Below are 18564 nucleotides of genomic sequence, written 5' to 3'. Positions count from 1 at the left end.
TATTGTATTTTTGAACATTGGTAAGAGTATAAGTCTTAAAAAGTTCTCATCTAAAGAAGAAAGTTTATAACTATGTGTGGTAATGAATGTTAAGTAAACCTTACTGTGGTAGTCATTTTACAATATAAAATGCCTAATCATTATGCTGTAGTCCTAAAACTGAAACCTTACATGTAGTTTGAATTCAATAGTTGTTATATTGTTTTCAAGTTTAAAATGTACATTAATTTAAAAAAGTACTAAGAAGAGTTCATATTAGAAAAACAAGATAATGGATCCATCATGAAACAAAAGATTTAGTGTTGTATGATAAAAAAAAAGAGAAATATTAAGTTTCCAAATATTAGGAAAAATTCACCTAATTCCGAAGTCCACCTACTTACATGGCATAATAAACCCCTGTGAGAAGTTGCACCATAAATTCGGGATCCAATACTATTCGACCACAGAGTTCTTTCCAGTGTTTTTCTTGTTGCCGTGGAAACCCACTCACACAAACCCTAGGAAATATAGTATTTATCATGAGTGATTTCTGATGTCATTGAATCAAATATTTTGCTTTTATAAATTCATTTATTCAGTTATTTGTTGCTCAAACATTTATTAAATACAGTCACTACTTACCAGTCACTGTCCTGAGCCTAGGTATACAGTTGTGAACAGGTAAAAATAAAAAAAATAAAACCTGTGCCCTCATAAAACATACATCCTAGTGGGCCGTATTGATAAAAACAATTTTACTCAGATAGCCAGGTCTTTCAAATTCATCCTTCTCTCTCTTCACAAAATAAATGAATAACTTTCCCATATTCCAAATTTTATCAGGATGAAATAGTGAGAGATACAGAAATCTCAAAGTAAATAAAGGGATATTTCAAACTACTGATGTCTGTGAGACCATTTTTAATCAAAGTACCATAAACAATCCTCTACCTGCCATCTCCTTAGAAGATGCTTCAGGAAATGATGCTTAATAATTATCAAAAACTGTAATGTACCTATGTTCTTTTAATGAATTAATTTATTGGAATAACTATCATGGTGAGCTAAGAGAAATATTTTCATTTTTAGTACATCATAGTATCAGGAATTCTTTTCAAAGTTCAGTTTACATATACATATTTTTGTAGCAGAGACATATAATTAGGTGATCAATAATAGATTTTAAAGTATAAAATAGCATTATATTAGCATAAAATATGTAGGTAAAATATAATGACATTCAATTTCACAAAGAAAAATGAAAAATACAGGTTGGGGCAAAAGTAGGTTTACAGTTGCTTGTATGTAAAAATAATACAATAATTAATTAATAATAGTACAAGAATAAACTGTTTCACATTCTCACAGCTGTAAACCTATTTTTGCCCCACCCTGTATAACATCAATCTATTAAAGAAAAGCTTGTTCATTTATTCCTCAAATGGGTGATGGGTATCAGATCACTGCAGTATTTACATTATATACATTTAAAACACTGGCTAGCCTGTGAATCACAGACTTTCAGTTTTAAAAGATGGCTCAGTGGTTGAGCATCGACCTATGAACCAGAGATCATGGTTCAGTCCAGGTCAGGGCACATGCCTGAGTTATGGGTTTGATCACCAGTAGGGGCCTTACAGGAGGCAATTGATCAATGATTCTCATCATTGATATTTCTATCTCTCTCTCCCTTTCCCTTCCTCTCTGAAATCAATAAAAAAACATATTTTTAAAAATTGATCCAACCTCTACTAGTCTTATTATGCAAAATTTACTGAATATTTGCTATTATTTAAGATAGAATGAAAAATTATAAATATTAACTTAAAAAACCAAAATAGTCATTTATAAACAAACTAGAGGCCCAGAGCATGAAATTCGTGCATGGGTAGGGTCCCTAGTAGCTGCCGGCTGCTGGCTGGGGCCTCCCTTCCTCTGGCTGCCTGCATACCACCACCAGCTGGGCCTCCCTTCCCCCCACACCGCCTCCTGGTGATCAGTGCACATCTAACTCCCAATCGGTCAAACTCCTGCCTGTGGGGACAATTTGCATATTAGCTTTTTTTTATATAGGATTTATCTGTAGATAGGCAATAAGTGCTTAAACAATGTATTCTCTTGATAACAGTATCTAGGTTAGAGATAAGAACTTTGTTAGTCATTAATTATGTTATTACAGGTAACTGAAAATAACAAACTTATTTTAAGATCATCTATAAAATCAAACTTACAACTAACTTGGATTGGTCTCCCTCTTTGTGAGTATGGGTGAGACCTGTGATTTGTTTCTAATCAACAGAACATGAAAGGTGATTGTGTTATTTAAGAATGTAGTGCAGGTCTCCTTTCACCCTTCTGCTTTGAAGAAATAAGCTGTCCTGTTAAAGGCAGCGGATGCTGAGAGGCCCACAGGGCAAAGAACTAAGACTGGTCCTTGGCAGAGTCAACAAGACATTGAAGCCCTCAGTCCTACAACTACAGGCACGAAATTCTGCCAACAAAAGTATATAATTCCTCATCCGAGCTTCAGAAAAGACTGAAAATCCAGCCAACATCTTAACGGCAGCTTTGTAAGACCCTAAGCAAAGGACCCAGCTAAACCATGCCTAGACTCCTGACATACTGAAACTACAAAATAATGTGTGCTGTTTTCAGTGCTAAGTTTGTGGTAATTTGTTATGAGGCAACAGAAAACTAATACAGCATTTAACCCCTTTCAGAGGCTCAATTTCCTCAGGTAAAAATCAGTTGAGCCATGGCTGGGTATCTCAGAGGGTTAGAATGTCGTCCCAATATACCAAGGCTGTGGGTTCAATCTCCGGTCAGGTAACAGACAAGAAACAACCAATGAATGCATAAATAAGTGGAACAATAATTACATGTCTGTCTCTCTCTCTCTCTCTCTCTCTCTCTCTCTCACTCTCTTTCCCCCCACCTCCTCCCTCCCTTGATACCTCCCTCTTTTTATAAAAATCAATAAATAAAAATAAGAAGAAAATCAGTTGAACAGGATGAACTCATGGTTCCTTCTATAGCTGAAATTCTGTGACTCTAAATGTCCTGTCTCCAAACTGATTTTTATTACTTAAACTTCCTTTCTATAGTAAATATTTAAATTTCAACCCAGGTCTGTCCAAATTATTAGAAATTCTTATTTAGTAAAGATTAAAGAACACAAATATAAATGAGACATATAATTGGTACTATTACTAATTTTCTTATACAAAGCAGAGATAATAATTTGTGAAATATATAAAGAAAAGGATTCACATTCCTTAAGACTTTCTTTACCTATGGGACTATTTATTCAAAGCTCTCAAAGTGATTAGGTATATCAATAAACCACTCTAAGATTAAGACATCTTTGCATTTCTTGATGTTCAGATAAAAAATACTTTTTTGATGCTGAAATATTTTCAAGAAGATGCTTGAGAGATAAGGATTCCTACAGGAATATAAGCTCCATGAGTTTTATTTACTGCTATATCATCATAAGTTAAAATAGTACCTACCATAAAGAATATGCTCAGTAAATATTTGTCAAATAAATAAGATTATAATAATAATGATAATTATTTTTCTCACCTGGAGCCCATCCGACAAAGAGATTGATAAGATGAAGCAGGCATATACACAATAGCAGAATTGTAACACAACATAAGAAAACTCAGGACTTCAAACCTACGAAAAACAAAAAGGAGTGGAAAGGATTATAAACAATCACTTCTGTTAGACACTGTGGTAAATGATTTCTTCATTATAACAACAATGCCTTGACATTACTTTCATGATTTCTCAATCAGATTACTATAGTCTCTTCATCAATATTCCCCATATCCATTCCTAATGTAGATGACTGCCCTATCTACATTAGCCCACTGTTCCTACTGACTGCACGATAAAATCCAAACTCATCATGGCACACAGGTCCTTTAAAATCCACCCTCAACCATCCTCTCTAACCTTACCCTACCTCCACTGCCTACCACATACACTGTCTACATCAGTGATGGTGAACCTTTTGAGCTCGGCGTGTCAGCATTTTGAAAAACCCTAAGTTAACTCTGGTGCCGTGTCACATATAGAAATTTGTTGATATTTGCAACCATAGTAAAACGAAGACTTATATTTTTGATATTTATTTTATATATTTAAATGCCATTTAACAAAGAAAAATCAACCAAAAAAATGAGTTCGCGTGTCACCTCTGACACGCGTGTCATAGGTTCGCCATCACTGGTCTACATTAATATTCTCACCACTCCATGAATATGCCATAACCTTTCATAAAAACTTGCTTTTATACATACTGCTCTTCTTTACTAGAACATCCTTAGAAAACTCATGCTAACGTCTCAGGTCCTAGCTCAAATTTTTACCTTAGACATAAAGCTGTTCTTAATTCTCCCAACTGAAGGAAACTATTCCATTCCCTTATCTGTGTAGCACTAATATAGCATTTATCCCATTGAATCATCATTCTCCATCTTTTCTCTGTTTTACCCATTTGGTAATAACTTTAGACCCCGATATATTCACCTCTACCTCTAGTGTCCAACACAGTGTCTAACACATTGATACTATAATAAACATTTGTTAAAGGGATAAAGAATGCTTTCCTGCCAAAACCGGTCTGGCTCAGTGGATAGAGCATCAGCCTGCGGACTGAGAGGTCCCGGGTTCGATTCCGGTCAAGGGCATGTACCTGGGTTGTGGGCACATCCCCGGTGGGGGATGTGCAAGAGGCAGCTGATCGATGTTTCTCTCTCATCGATGTTTCTAACTCTCTCTCCCTCTCCCTTCCTCTCTGTGAAAAATCAATAAAATATATTTAAAAAAAAGAATGCTTTCCTAATCTTTACAATGTCTAAGAAAGTGGCTCCTAAACCTGGAACAGATTATAGTTATTTAAGGACCTTTTGAAAAAATATATTCCTGTATGTCAACCCAAATAACCAACAAGAGTCTCTAGGGCAGGACCCGAGGGAATTTGTACTTCTAAAAAGCTTCCCATAGATGGTGAAATTTTTTGTACCATTTTTCAACATTTTTTGTAAGTCTGAAATTATTTCAAAATGAAAAGCTAAAAACTGAGTTGTAAATCTGACTCAGAAGCAGTCAAATGTTCAGATCTTTTCTTCTCTATGTTACCTGGTTTATTGTAGGTTTCTTTTCTGAAATTTAAGATTTCTTTTCTCAAAGAAGAAAAAGGATATTTCTACCGAGAAACCACCAGGCACAATTGTGGTTTAGGGAGGGGGTTGGAGGGGGAAGACACCTTACTGAACACAGGAACATTAAGTGAAACAAACCTTACTGGAAATCAAGACCTCAGGCTCTCCTTCCCCACTTGGCCACCAGAATGCTAGCAGCTAGCCCTCTATTTACAGACTAGACTTTTCTCTAGGGAACCTGACCTTAAGAAGAAAGATTTAAAGATATGAACTTAGAAAGTTCCCCAACTGAACAGCCCAGTGAGAAGTTATATGAAGTTCATGGCCAACTAGCCCTATTAATGTGGTTAAAGCTTCTCAATTTTATTCTCCTACTCTTAAATATATGGGAGAGAAAAGACATCTGAGGAATTCCACTAACAAAAAATGAGACCAAAATAAAAAATAGAAAAAAAGTACAATTTAAAGGAAACAGAATACACAAAAAGAAAAAAAAAAACTTTGAATAAGGCAAATTATAATATTCTCAAAAATATAAAAGATGTTTCAAAAAAACTCCAAACACACCACTTAAACAAAATCAGTATTTTAAAGACCATTCAGAAAGCAAGAAAAACTTTTAGATATACAAAATATAATTGCAGACATTAAAAACTCAAAAAAAGGACTGACAAATGAAGTTAAGGATATAAGTAAAGTAAAGCAAAAGAAAAAAGATATGGCCAACAAGAGAGAAAAGAAGACTATTCCAGGACAATTATTACTGTCCACAGTTTTTACCATTACCGATTTTGTGCAGTGAATGTTTCCCTCTGAGGATGAAGATCACTATAAACAACCCTGATGAGGTCATGCTGACACAATGCCCCTTCAGTCAAAGCCATGGATCCAATTGTTGAGGGCTATAAAAATAAGGTAAAGTATGAGACTGTGTCTCTAAAATGAAGTAAAAATCTGTATCACATAAAGATATTTGTTTCAAAAAAGGGCAGTTTCACACCATTTCTTCTCTTTCAAAACCCTTTCCATTTTTCAATTATACACATTCTATGGCTCTTTTTGAAAATTATATACATATATATACACACACACACACACACACACATATAATGTATAAAAATAAAAGAAGTTGCTGAAAAGACTAAAGGTTACAAATATGTCCATTTCAATTTGTTTGTACTCTACAACATGAGCAGTCTTGGGGACTGTGCATTCATACTAAGTACTCTCATTAATCCCATTCTATAATGGAGACAGCAAGGTGTAGAGTACTATAATTATAAAACACAAACAATATTGAAGGCTATGATCAAATGTCTCTTTAATAGTGACATAATTGATTTCATGTTTCTATAGTTAGAACCATCCATTCATAAATGTTTCACTATCCTCCATTTTATTTCATAATATGATTCACAGAACTTAATTAAAATTAAATTACTCAGAAATATTCTAAGCTCAAATGAGTCCTGGGCTAAATAGCAGACATTCTATTTCCCAGAGGACATCATTAAGAAAAAAAAAAAAAGCTATGAGACAACAGGATATTGAGTGTTGATAAGAAAATGGAATATAATTTTTAGACTACTGGTAAAGCTTCTTTAAATGCTTTCCTCACGACTTTATGCACTAAAAGCCACCTGAGGTCAGAAGCTTGATTCAGAACACATATCCTTAAAGAGAGGAGGCAGAAGGAGTTCAGCTCAACAGAAGTCATCTACTTGTATAATAAGCATTGTTCTCATATTGTTCATCCAAATAAATATATGCAAAAATCAGAAGTGGAATGTTAGTGAACAGCTGGAATGCATCAACTAGAATTCTTTAAATGGAAATATAATCATTACAGTGGTAATATTCTTCTAAGTAGCCATTTTCCTAAAAAATAACCCCCCCAAAATAAATAAAAAAATAAAACCCAATCAAACATAGATGATTTCTAATTACTACTGAAGACTTAAAAAAATTAAAGAATATGGTATATCAAATTTAATTGAAAAATAAAAATGATTTAAAGAATATTTTTGAAAACTCATAAAAAAAAGATTAAAAATGATACTGGTGAAGAATCCAAAGAAACAAGAACTAGAAGAAAATTACCCATTAATTATTTTCTGCCTCTCTTGACAACAGCTCAACTTTATATCACTAATTGGAGGCCTGTTTTTATGCACTGATGGGGTCCCTCAGCCTGGCCTTTGGGGATCAGGCTGAAACCAGCTCTCCGACATCCCCAAGGGGTCCTGGATTGTGAGTGCAGTTCTCGGGTGATGCACCCCAGAATCGGGCTCCCTCCTCTCTGGTTCCAGGGTGCATCACCTGAGAACCGCCACTGCCAAGTCACCACAGCTTGGCAGCTCCTGCATTGAGTGTCTGCCCCTTGGTGGTCAGTGCGCATCATTACTACCGGTCAGAAAGTCACTTAGCCTTTATATATATATATATATATATATTGATAACAAACATCTACTTTTAATAAGTAAATCAATAAAGATGTGTTAGGAATATTTACCTCTGGTAAGAGACTGACTTTATATCTTTATTCAGTATACTTTTAAATAATTCTACCTTTCCAATTTTACTTACCTCATGGTATATTGAAGGCTTAGATAAAGAAGGGATAGTAAAAGACAGAACTTTGTTGTTTCCATCTTTATCAGCAATTTCCTAGTTAAAAAAAAATACAAAGATAATGAAATAATCACAGGACTATTAGAAATAATAATAACTTTCTTAATTTACCAAACATATCATTGGTAACTGAGGAAGATGTTTAGAAATAGTAATATAAATAAAAAAACTGCCTAGCCGGCATGGCTTAGTGTTTGAGTGGCCATCTATGAACCAAGAGGTCACGGTTTGATTCCTGGTCAAGGCACATGCCCAGGTTGCAAGCTCGATCCCAGTAGGGGTTGTGCAGGAGGCAGCCAATCAATGTTTCGCTATCTTTCCCTCTCCCTTCCTCTCTGAAATCAATAAAAATATATAAAAATTAAAAATAAATTACTACCCTAATTTATCTTTGTACACTTTGGTGGTTGAATTATCCTTTGAGAGATTTTAGTGCAATACTAAGTTAATCAAATACAACATGACAGCAAAGACATGAAGGAAGCAGGCACACAAATCAATTTTCATGTTTAATTTATACACAGGGCAGGGAGATTACAAGTGATTAGATCTTTAAATAGAAACATTAGTTCTTTGAGTCAAACAAATTAAAGGCCTTAGGCAAGAGCTCCATAATTATTAAAATAAGAAAAACACTATTCTAACACAGAATGAATCTTGACTAAAAGAAACTCTTAAAATTCTTCAGCAATAAACTAATGACTTCAAATAAGCTACATATTAACATAATTATTAGTCTAAGTAATTAAAAATAAGTTCATATTTAGGTCATTCTTACTCAACTACAAGAAAAGTCTTGTGAATTTTAAAAGCATTTTATCTTTCAATGAAAAGGACAATGTACCCATCATTTTTACATCCAATCTTCTATAGATATCAATAAAAATCTGCCTACAGTAGCCAGGGGTGAAATGCTCTTCCTGCATCACTCCCTTTCTCTACTGCCTCATTTGTCTATATTTCTTTTACACTTCATATTAGTATACATAACAGGCATAATCATAGAGAAGATTGACCTTGTTAGACCTGGGAAGGTGGTCAGAGAGAGACTAAGTAGTTAAACAATATGAAAGGAAGAAACAACTATAAAAATAACTACCATCACCAAAACACAAACCCAGAACATCCCTATGGGGCTCATTTCTGAGTTTTATGTCATAGGATAGTACCAATTATATGTGAACAATGGTCCTACCTATAATTTTGGCAGGAAAAGGGCTTTAAAAATTCCTTAGAGAGCCAGGCTGGTGTGGCTGTGTTTGAGTGACCTATGAACTGGGAGGTAGCAGTTAAATTCCTGGCCTGGGTTGTGGGCTCGGTCGCCAGTGGGGGGCCATGTGGGAGGCATCTGATCGGTGATTCTCTCTCATCGATGTTCCTGTCTCTCTCTCCCTCTCCCTTCCTTTGTGAAATCAGTAAAATACGTATTTTTTTAAAATTCCCTAGAGAGATCATTTATCTACTTTGTAGTCAAACTAGTTACCACTACATCTGGGCTATTGTGCCTCAGAGAGAAAGTTTATGCTAAGATGAATAGACATGATTTAAGTTAGGCAATAAAATTTTAATTTTTATTCCTAAATTTTAAATTAAGCCAAATACTTCTGATCTACATTTGTGAGTATTTGTGGAGAAGTGTGTTCTGAAATTTGTTTAAGCTGAGGGCAATATAAAACTCTTCTCGAGGCTATCTTAAACAAGAGAGAAGTGCTAGGGAAGGAAAGAAAAAAGAGAAATAAGTATATAAAGAAAAACCAGTGTGGTAAGAAGAAATGAGAACCACAGAAAAGAGAGAGCAGATATCAAGGGAATTAAAAGATAGAAACCTGAGGTTGCATTTCTGCATAGAATTGAGCAATATTTTTATAGTACACTATTTTTGAGATGCCAAAATTAAACCACAGCATCAACTATTGTCAAGAACTTGTCAAGCATTCTGATATACAAAATATTTGCTTCATTTGTCCCACTACTAAATTTTATTACCCTAATCAAATTAATAAAAGTAACAGCATAATGTTAAATCTAATCTAATACACCAAATTCAATTATTAAATCACTAAACACTTACTACCTGTACAAATCAATAGAGGAGACACAATGATATATGAAACAAATTTCCTACTTTAAAAAAACAGTATCAGGCAAATTAGCAAGAGAATTTTATATCAAGACCAGCTTTTCATTTAAAAAAACTCATCTTCAATTATGATACAGCTAATAATCATAATAATTAAAACACCACAGGCACCATGCTGGATTTTTCTACTTGTTTTTAATCCTATAATAATGTTCTATTTCTGTTTTACATATGATGCAACTGAAGTCAAGATATTAAGTAACTTGCCCAAATTTATGTGTACTATGTTCCTAGTTTTATGCACGTATGTGAGCATATGTACCTAACTGGGATGTTTTTCTATTTGTTTCTTAACCAAGTAGAATCACATTATACACATTTTGCAGTTGCTTTTAAAAAAATATATTGTGGACATCTCAAACTTGTAAAAAAAAAAAAAAAAAAAAAGAAACTTGCCCAAATTTAAAGCAGCCAACAAGTGGCAGGGCCTGGTTTTAAACAAAATATAAGTGTTCTAGTGATGCAAATGTTTTCTAATGACTTTTGAAGGGGCAATACTTAGAGCAGCAAGCACTGGTTCAGAAGAATATTATTTATTGTGAGGTGCAGTGAACTGGTGTTTCCTTTTCTCCACATCCTCGCCAACACTTGTTTGTTGATTTTTTGATTATAGCCATTCTGACAGGTGTGAGGTGATATTATTTTGATGTAGTCCCATTTGCTTATTTTCTTAGTTTCCTTTGCCCTAGGAGATATATTGGCAAAAATTCCACTACTGCCTGTTTTCTCCTAAGATTTTTATGGTTTCGTGCCTTACATTTAACTCTTTTATCCATTTTGAGTTTATTCTTATGTATGGTGTAAGTTTGTGTTCTAGTTTCATCTTTTTGCATGTGTCTCTCCAGTTCTCCCAACACCATTTGTTGAAGAGACTGTCTTTACTCCTTTGTATGATCTTGCCTCCTTGGTCATATATTAATTGACCATAATGGTGTGGGTCAATTTCTTGGGTCTCTGTTACAATCCATTGTCTATATGCCTATTCTTCTGCCAGTACCAGGTTGCTTTACTGATAATGACTTTGTAGCATAGTTTGATATCCAACTTTGTTCTTCTTGCTCAAGATTCTGCAGCTATTTGGGGTCTTTTATGGTTCCATATAAATTTTTGGAGTATTTTTTTCTAGTTATGTGAAGTATGCTGTTGGTATTTAATAGGGATTGTGTTGAATTTATAGATTACTTTGGGTAGTATAGACATTTTAATTATATTAATGCTTCCAATCCATGAACATGGTATACACTTCCATTTGTTTGTATCTTCCTCTAGTTTCTTTTTCAATGTCCTATAGTTTTCCTAATCCAGGTCTTTTACCTCCTTGGTTAAGTTTATTCCTAGGTATCTTTTTGTTGTTGTTACAATGGTAAATGGGATTTTTTTTTTTTAGTTTCCCTTGTGTTCAATTTAATTAACTCAAATTTTTCAATAGACACATTTCAATTTTTTTCTAAATATTCTTTAAGTATAATTTCAGAGGACTTTAAAAAATACTTAAAATTTCCCAAACTATCACTTTCAACTTACCAAGTTATAAATTCCTAACAGAAGTGCTTCAATGCAACCATTACTCTGTCTGTCTCGGCTAACTGTAAGCCGTAAATAAACCCACATCAATTCTGGCAAGAACTGCAGCGTGAACCTCTTAAGTCGAACTTCAGAGCTACGATAGAGCTCAAACAGCTGGTGGCAGACAGGTTCCAGGAGCTAAAAGGAAAATAAAGTGCATTAGTTATTTCCATTATTTTGGATATAACTGGATTTTTTTAAAGGCACGTATACTTATATCTTATTTTTAAACTAAATTCTTAACATAATTCTTGCATATTTTGAATCAATACAACCAAAATCTTAATCTCTATGTAGAGAGATAACATATTAAACTGGCCAATATACTAACTATAAGTAGTACTTTGTGGCCCTATAATGTCAACATAACTTTTAATACACTGTACTACTTAATTTAGTTCAGTGGTTCTCAGCCTGTGGGTCGCAACCCCTTTGGCAGTCAAACAAGCCTTTCACAGGGGTCGCCTAAGACCATCCTGCATATCAGATATTTACATTACGATTCATAACAGTAGCAACATTACAGTTATGAAGTAGCAACGAAAATAATTTTATGGTTGGGTCACAACATGAGGAACTGTATTTAAAGGGCCAGAGGGTTGAGAATCACTGATTTAGTTTTTTAACCAATGTACCAACTTATATTAACAAATTTCCTTTTCTGTTCTTAACAACCCTTAGTATCCTCCATTTTAAAAAAGTTTCTACTGAAAGAAAATAATCTCAAATGATCTTGTTGAAAGTTAAATATTAATTTCAGACTATGATTTAAATAAATTATATACCACTCAGTAGAGAAAGGAATTTTGCAATATGTAATATTTGGACATCCAAAATGCTGGTATTTTAAATTAATGCTAGCTAATAAGAGATTGATAAATTCTACTAATTATATTTATTTGAAATATTTTAAAAGGAGGAAATTCTACAGAAATATTTTTTCCAATATTTAATTGGATAATTCTTCATAAGATATCACATAATCTGACTTACAAGGAACTTTATGACCCTGAAAACTGAAGAAAATGAGCAGTTTAAATAAATCTTCCCCTTTTCCCTAAGCATGTACTGCCAATTTAGAATGTTTTCTTTGGAATAACTGCAGACTAAATAAAAACTATGATTTTAAAATGCAGACAAACACTGACAGGAAACTATAATGTTTAAAATTTAACACTAGTTTAATCAAACATTCTAGAATAAAGCCACTATTTTCACAAGGTAAATTAAAAGTCAACTTATCCTATGTTGATTGTACACATATTTAGATGAGTTAAACTTAGCTCTTAAGGAACAACTAAAGCTAAAAAAATTTATGCACACACATCCTAGTCTAGTAAGCCCTTTATGTGAAATCACTATCATTGTATTTGAAATCTTATAAACCAGTCCAACTTTCTCATACTGAATCTAGATCAAACGATTTGCCCAGGGACATAGAATTTAGTGGTGTAGGAAGACTCTAGAATTCAGGTCTTCCGACACCCGGTTGATGTTCCCATTATACCACATTCCTTATATTTCAGCAAAGATGGAGTAGGAGGTGAGAGTTGTTTAATTACAAATAGTATATTCCACATAGTACCAATAAGAAATATACTTTTGAAGATAGTCAATTGTTGGCATCTTTATTTTGTTGGCATCTTTTAAAAATGCTAACAATAATATTCAGGTCTTTCGGGAAATTAAAGATTATTGCTCCTATAAATTTATTACACACACACACCCACACACAAGGTTTTTATTTTTATAAGTTTATTTGAACCAAACCATATGCTGGGGAGCAAGATTTTAAATACTCCCTAAATATCCTATATAATAAAAGCCTAATATGCTAAGTGTCTGGTCATCTGGTTGTCCATTCAACCAAAGTGTAATATGCTAATGATATGCTAAAGTCGCTCAATCTCTCACTATGACATGCACTGACCACCAGGGGGCAGACTCTTCAACCGGTAAGTTATCTTGCTGCTGGGGTCTGGGTGATTGGGATTGAGATGGGCCAGACATGCCCTGGAGCCCTCCTGCCGTCCCTCCTTGGCTGGCCAACCTCCCACATCCCTCCCCGGCCCTGACAGTGCACCAGTGGGGTACCTCACCCTGGCCTGTGCCCTCTCGCAATCTGGACTGAGGGACCTGCCCCTCCGCCACTCATATATATATATAGACACATACACACACACTAGAAGCCCGGTGTACGAAATTTGTGCACTTGGGGGGTGGGGGTGGGGGAATCCCTCAGCCCGCCTGTACCCTCTCGCAGTCCAGGACCCCTCAGGGGACATCCGCCTGGGATTGGGCCTAAGCCAGCAGTTGGACATCCTTCTCGCAATCCAGGATCTCTCGCTCCTTACCACCCACATGCGCACTCCTTACCGCTTGGCTCGCTGCTTTTTAGTGCTGCTGCAGAGGCAGGAGAGGCAAGCCTGGCTTCTGGTTGAGTGGCCCCTCCCGCTGTGGGAGCGCACTGACCACCAGGGGGGAGCTCCTGTGTTGAGCGTCTGCCCTTGGTGGTCAGTGCGCATAATAGCAACTGGTTGTTCTGGTGATTCCGCTGTAACGGTCGCTTAGGCTTTTATTACATAGACATCTTTTAAATCTACTTTCCTTCTTAGTAAAGGTCCTAAAATTACCTTCTCTAATTTTTTTTAACCTTCTCTAAATGTTATTGTCCACGGAACAATATTATGATTTATTTTAGAAAGATCTTAACTTCCTTCCTCAGTAGCAAAAACTACATGTAGGAGACTATATTTTAATTAAGCATTACAAAGAAATACAGACTGAGGAAAATTATTATTCTGTTTTTTTTTTAAAGTCGGAGGAAGAGTGGCTGGAAATCCAGTAACTTTTAATCAGATACCATGGCAAAATAAGACTTAAAAACTTGCCAATGCTATCTGTTAAAAATCTTTAATTCCAAGTATATGTATTAGGCCATTGTGTTCTCAGTTTCTCAGTATTATACATGACTCTGACCTTTCCTAAATGAAACTATCACCCACATCAAAAGGTGTTAAAAGTCATTTTCTTCTGGTTAAAAAAAAAAAGCTTAAGAATAACTGACACATTCCCCAAATTTAGCCAACAGTTTGATAAAATAGTTACTAAGAGACATGCTCTCTGATGATCACACTGAGACAATCTGGCTGGAATAATGGACACTGAAGCCCAATTTAGGTTAAAGAGAGAATGTGAGGTGAGGAAAAGGGGTAAAATAGAAAGAAGTTATAGTTAAGGTTCATCTGTGAAAAGAGACAACAAAATGGGGTAGGTAATAAAGAAGCTAGTCAAATAAGGTTTTTAAAAACTAGAATATGATTCTTTCTTTGCCATACTCCATTCATCAGGAAAGAGAAGAGATCATTAAAAGGAGCAATCTTTGAGATGGCTAGGGAAGATGGGATCCAGGCCTATGTGAAAGAGATGGCCTTTTATACACTAGGATACTTCACCTACTGAATAGCAGGAAAGGCAGGAGAGGATGGGTAGGGATGCTGGTATATTTGAATGGGAAAATAAGAGAGCTCCCAACTACTTTCCTATTCTTTTTTAATGACATAAAAAGCAAGCTGAAAATATGGAGTAAGGAGGGTAAGAATATGAGAAAAGAAGCGTAAAATGAGCAGTTAACAGTGTACCAAGAAGTAAGACTGTAAGAGATTTTTAGTTTTGGATTTAAAGTGCAGAAAGATGGAGGTCTCCATGAAGTAGAAGAACTGCAAGAGTGACTAAGGTATCTAGAAGGAGGGAAATGAGAAAAGTAAAGCAATATGTTGGTGTAGAGATTAATGTTCTATATATTAATGATTCTACAGAGCTTACTGTTCTGTTTTTCTTAAGTATGAACACATAGTTAGAACCTTATGATCTGACAGGAGAAAAGAATGGACAGACCTGCTCTGTCAACTGGTTGATTATGCTGACAGCTGGGCCTTGACCTTGAATCTCTAAAGTTGTAATTTTTCCATTTGTAGCCATGACAACGTCTGACACGTTAATAGATTGAAGTATCACAATATAAAATAATATGAATAACTTTTTTTTCTTTTTATTTATTGAATAACTTTTTTTAATGTCATAGCTTCCACGTATAACTGAATCAAGAAAACTAATACTTTTTTTTTTTTAAATCCTCACCCGAGGATGTGATTTTATTGATTTTGGTTTAGACCAAAATTTAGAGAGAGGAAGGTGGTGGGGAGAAAGAGGGAGAGAGAGAGAGAAAAAAACATTGACCAGTTACCTCACATCTGAGCCCCTACCAGGAATCAAACCCCAAACCTAGGCATGTGCCCGCCACCTGTTTGGTATAGGAATCAAGCCCGCCACCTGTTTGGTATAGGAGACAGTGCTCTAACCAGAGAATGTGAATCCCAATAAAAATGACAGCATTTTAGAATCTCATTTTGTATTTCACTATTCTTCTAATTAATATTTATTAAGTGTTCATTATATACATGATAAAATACTAGATTCTATGAAGTAACAAATATAGAATATATGACTACTGCCCATGAAGAGCTTACAATCTAAAGAGAAAGCATAAAACAAATTTTAATAAGCAAAGCTTAAATGTTAAGACAGTGCAAAACAGAGGGTGGGGAATACACACATTCATTATTCAAACAGAATTTTGAAAATGCCTGACCAAGGATATGCATATGTGTACATTACCACACCTTAAGTTATAAACATTCATAAATACACAGCAAGAGAAAAAGAAGCAAATGAATCCTGTAACTGCTGCTACACAAGGTAACAGATGCAAGTCTAACTGAGAGCCAATCCAAGTTTAGGAGACAGGAAAGAAAGAGGTCAATAAGCAAGCTTTTAGTGACTGGACAAAAATGAAGATGCGCTTTAAGTTAAGCTGCTGGTTAGGAGATGATTACCTGAACTTCTTCAAACTCACTCCAGTACACAGCAGAGGCACTCGTGGAGGCTGTATCTGGGAAGATAAGAAGCTACTTTCCTGTGTGTTCCTTTCATTTTCACTTTAAAACATACATGAGTCCCGTGGTGATAAAACTGTATGTCATAACTATTGTGTTAATGAAAAGATAATGTGTGTATTTTGCATAAATTAACCAATAGATTCAATAGCTGAATTTTTTTCCTTTTATGACAAACTGAATAAAAGAAAACTCTAATTCTAAGTTTATTAATCTTGACTATGTAGGCTAAAAAGTGCTTTCTCTGATAATTTTCAAACTAAATTTACTAGCAGTATCATTTTATGTTACCAGTCTAAGTTCACTGATTAGGGTGATTATACATAGTTCTATATTGTCAATAAAATAACTGCGAAGAATACTTAAAATAAAATAAATAAATCTCAATCCGTGGATGGATAAAATTTGGCTTCCAGAAAAGGAAACATTCCAGAAAAGGAAGCAAAGGAAAGTTTCAAATTAAATAAATAATCTGCAAAAACAATGGTCAGATGAAGAATCAAAATATACTGTCCTCAGCAGTAACCAATTTGATCAAAACATTTAGAAATATGGAGAGAGAGGGCATGAGGAAAGCCAAAGCAACTATAAGAATGAAAAATAGCAGAAAAAGTTTTCCAGTCTCTTAAGAATTAAAAAAAAAAAAGAGTAGGGAAAACTACAAAACTTAAATATATGTGCTTTAGCACACATATTTCATTTTATTATGTTGGAATTATTTTTCTTATAAACTCTCCTACCTCATTATTTGAATCTTGAATAACTTTGTAGAGGGCTGGTACCAATGTTTTTTTCCGGTGTAAAGTTGCTGCATAACTGGTGATCTGAGTGTCAGGTAATGCCTAAAAAAAAAAAATTAAAGGAAAACAAAAGTGAACTTAATATTTGGGAAGTTCAGAAACTTTATTTTAAAGGAGCTTCTCTTGAAAATATTTATGAGTCAATTAAGAAAAGAAATTAATATGAGAACCATGAATGTTAAAAAAACAAATACAGTGGGGCCTTGACTTACCAGTGTCCCGATTAACAAGTTTTTTGAGATATCAGCTGTCTCTCGGCCGATTTTTTGCATTGAGTTGATAGAGTAATTTGAGGTAACGAGCTCAGTCTCGGAACAAATTAAACTCGTAAGTCAAGGCCCCACTGTAGTTATAATATACAGGGTGAGGCAAAAGAAGGTGTACAGTTGTGAGTACTCAAAACACAGTTTATTCTTGTATTATTAATTAATGATTGTACTATTTACTTTCATTACAACTGTAAAACAACTTTTGCCCCACCCTGAATAATTCTAACCATCCTATCTAATAAAAGAGAAACATGGTAATTAGCCGTACCTCCGCTACCCTTCCCATTGGCTAATCAGGGCAATATGCAAATTAACTGCCAGCCAAGATGGCGGTCGACAGCCAGGCAGCCGGAAGCAAACATGAGGCTTGCTTGCTTCAGTGACGGAGGACTCCAACGTTCCCCGCCTGCCGCTGCCGGCCTCTGAGCTTGCAGTCTGAAACATTGTTACAAATATAGAAGCGAAACAAAACCCCAGAAACCTGCTTTCAGCCAGCCGGGATCTCAGAACTGGAGTTGAAACAGGGTTTCGATTATAGAACCCAAACAAACCAGATACCTGCTTTCAGCAGCCAAGGCCTAAGAGCTGGAGACAAGCCTCAGAGCTAAAGCTGGCCCAGAATTAAAAAAAAAAGAAAAAAAGGAGCAGTTGGGAGCTTCAGTCACCCGCCAGCCTGAAAACAGCCCTCAGCCCCTCACCCAGACTGGCCAGGCACCCCAGTGGGGACCCCCACCCTGAAGGGTGTGTGACCAGCTGCAAACAGCCATCAGCCCCTCACCCAGGCTGGCCAGGCACCCCAGTGGGGAACCCCAACCTGATCCAGGACACCGTTCAGGGCAAACCAGCCGGCCCCCACCCATGCACCGGGCCTCTATCCTATATAGTAAAAGGGTAATATGCCTCCCAGCACCGGGATCAGCATGACAGGGGGCAGCGCCCAAACCCCCTGATCGCCCTGCGGCTCTGTGTGTGACAGGGTGCGGCGCCCCAACCCCCTGATTGGCCCTGCTCTGTATGTGATAGGGTGCAGCGCCCCAAACTCCCCCA

At 35.6% G+C, this 18564-nt stretch overlaps 1 protein-coding gene across 7 annotated transcripts in view; it reads right to left on the bottom strand.

Annotated features, from left to right (window-relative positions):
• FAM126B (family with sequence similarity 126 member B) overlaps positions 1–18564 on the bottom strand; it is a 42607-nt gene that overhangs the window by 12436 nt on the left and 11607 nt on the right. For 6 of the 7 annotated variants that reach the window (XM_015559158.1, XM_006756253.2, XM_015559157.1 and 3 more), the window contains exons 4-9: positions 17189–17290; positions 11452–11631; positions 7743–7823; positions 5943–6058; positions 3568–3663; positions 384–500 (exon numbers count right to left, since the gene is read on the bottom strand). In XM_015559158.1, the coding sequence (XP_015414644.1) occupies positions 384–500; positions 3568–3663; positions 5943–6058; positions 7743–7823; positions 11452–11631; positions 17189–17290 (692 nt within the window). Of the gene's footprint in view, positions 1–383; positions 501–3567; positions 3664–5942; positions 6059–7742; positions 7824–11451; positions 11632–16388; positions 16445–17188; positions 17291–18564 lie in introns of all 7 variants that reach the window. The other variant, XM_006756254.2, reaches the window with a different exon arrangement.

The sequence above is a fragment of the Myotis davidii genome, unplaced genomic scaffold, assembly GCF_000327345.1.
Source record: "Myotis davidii unplaced genomic scaffold, ASM32734v1 scaffold914, whole genome shotgun sequence".
Taxonomy (NCBI): domain Eukaryota; kingdom Metazoa; phylum Chordata; class Mammalia; order Chiroptera; family Vespertilionidae; genus Myotis; species Myotis davidii.
The sequence above is the reverse complement of the archived record's forward strand: the minus strand, read 5'-3'. Positions and strand labels throughout refer to the sequence as shown.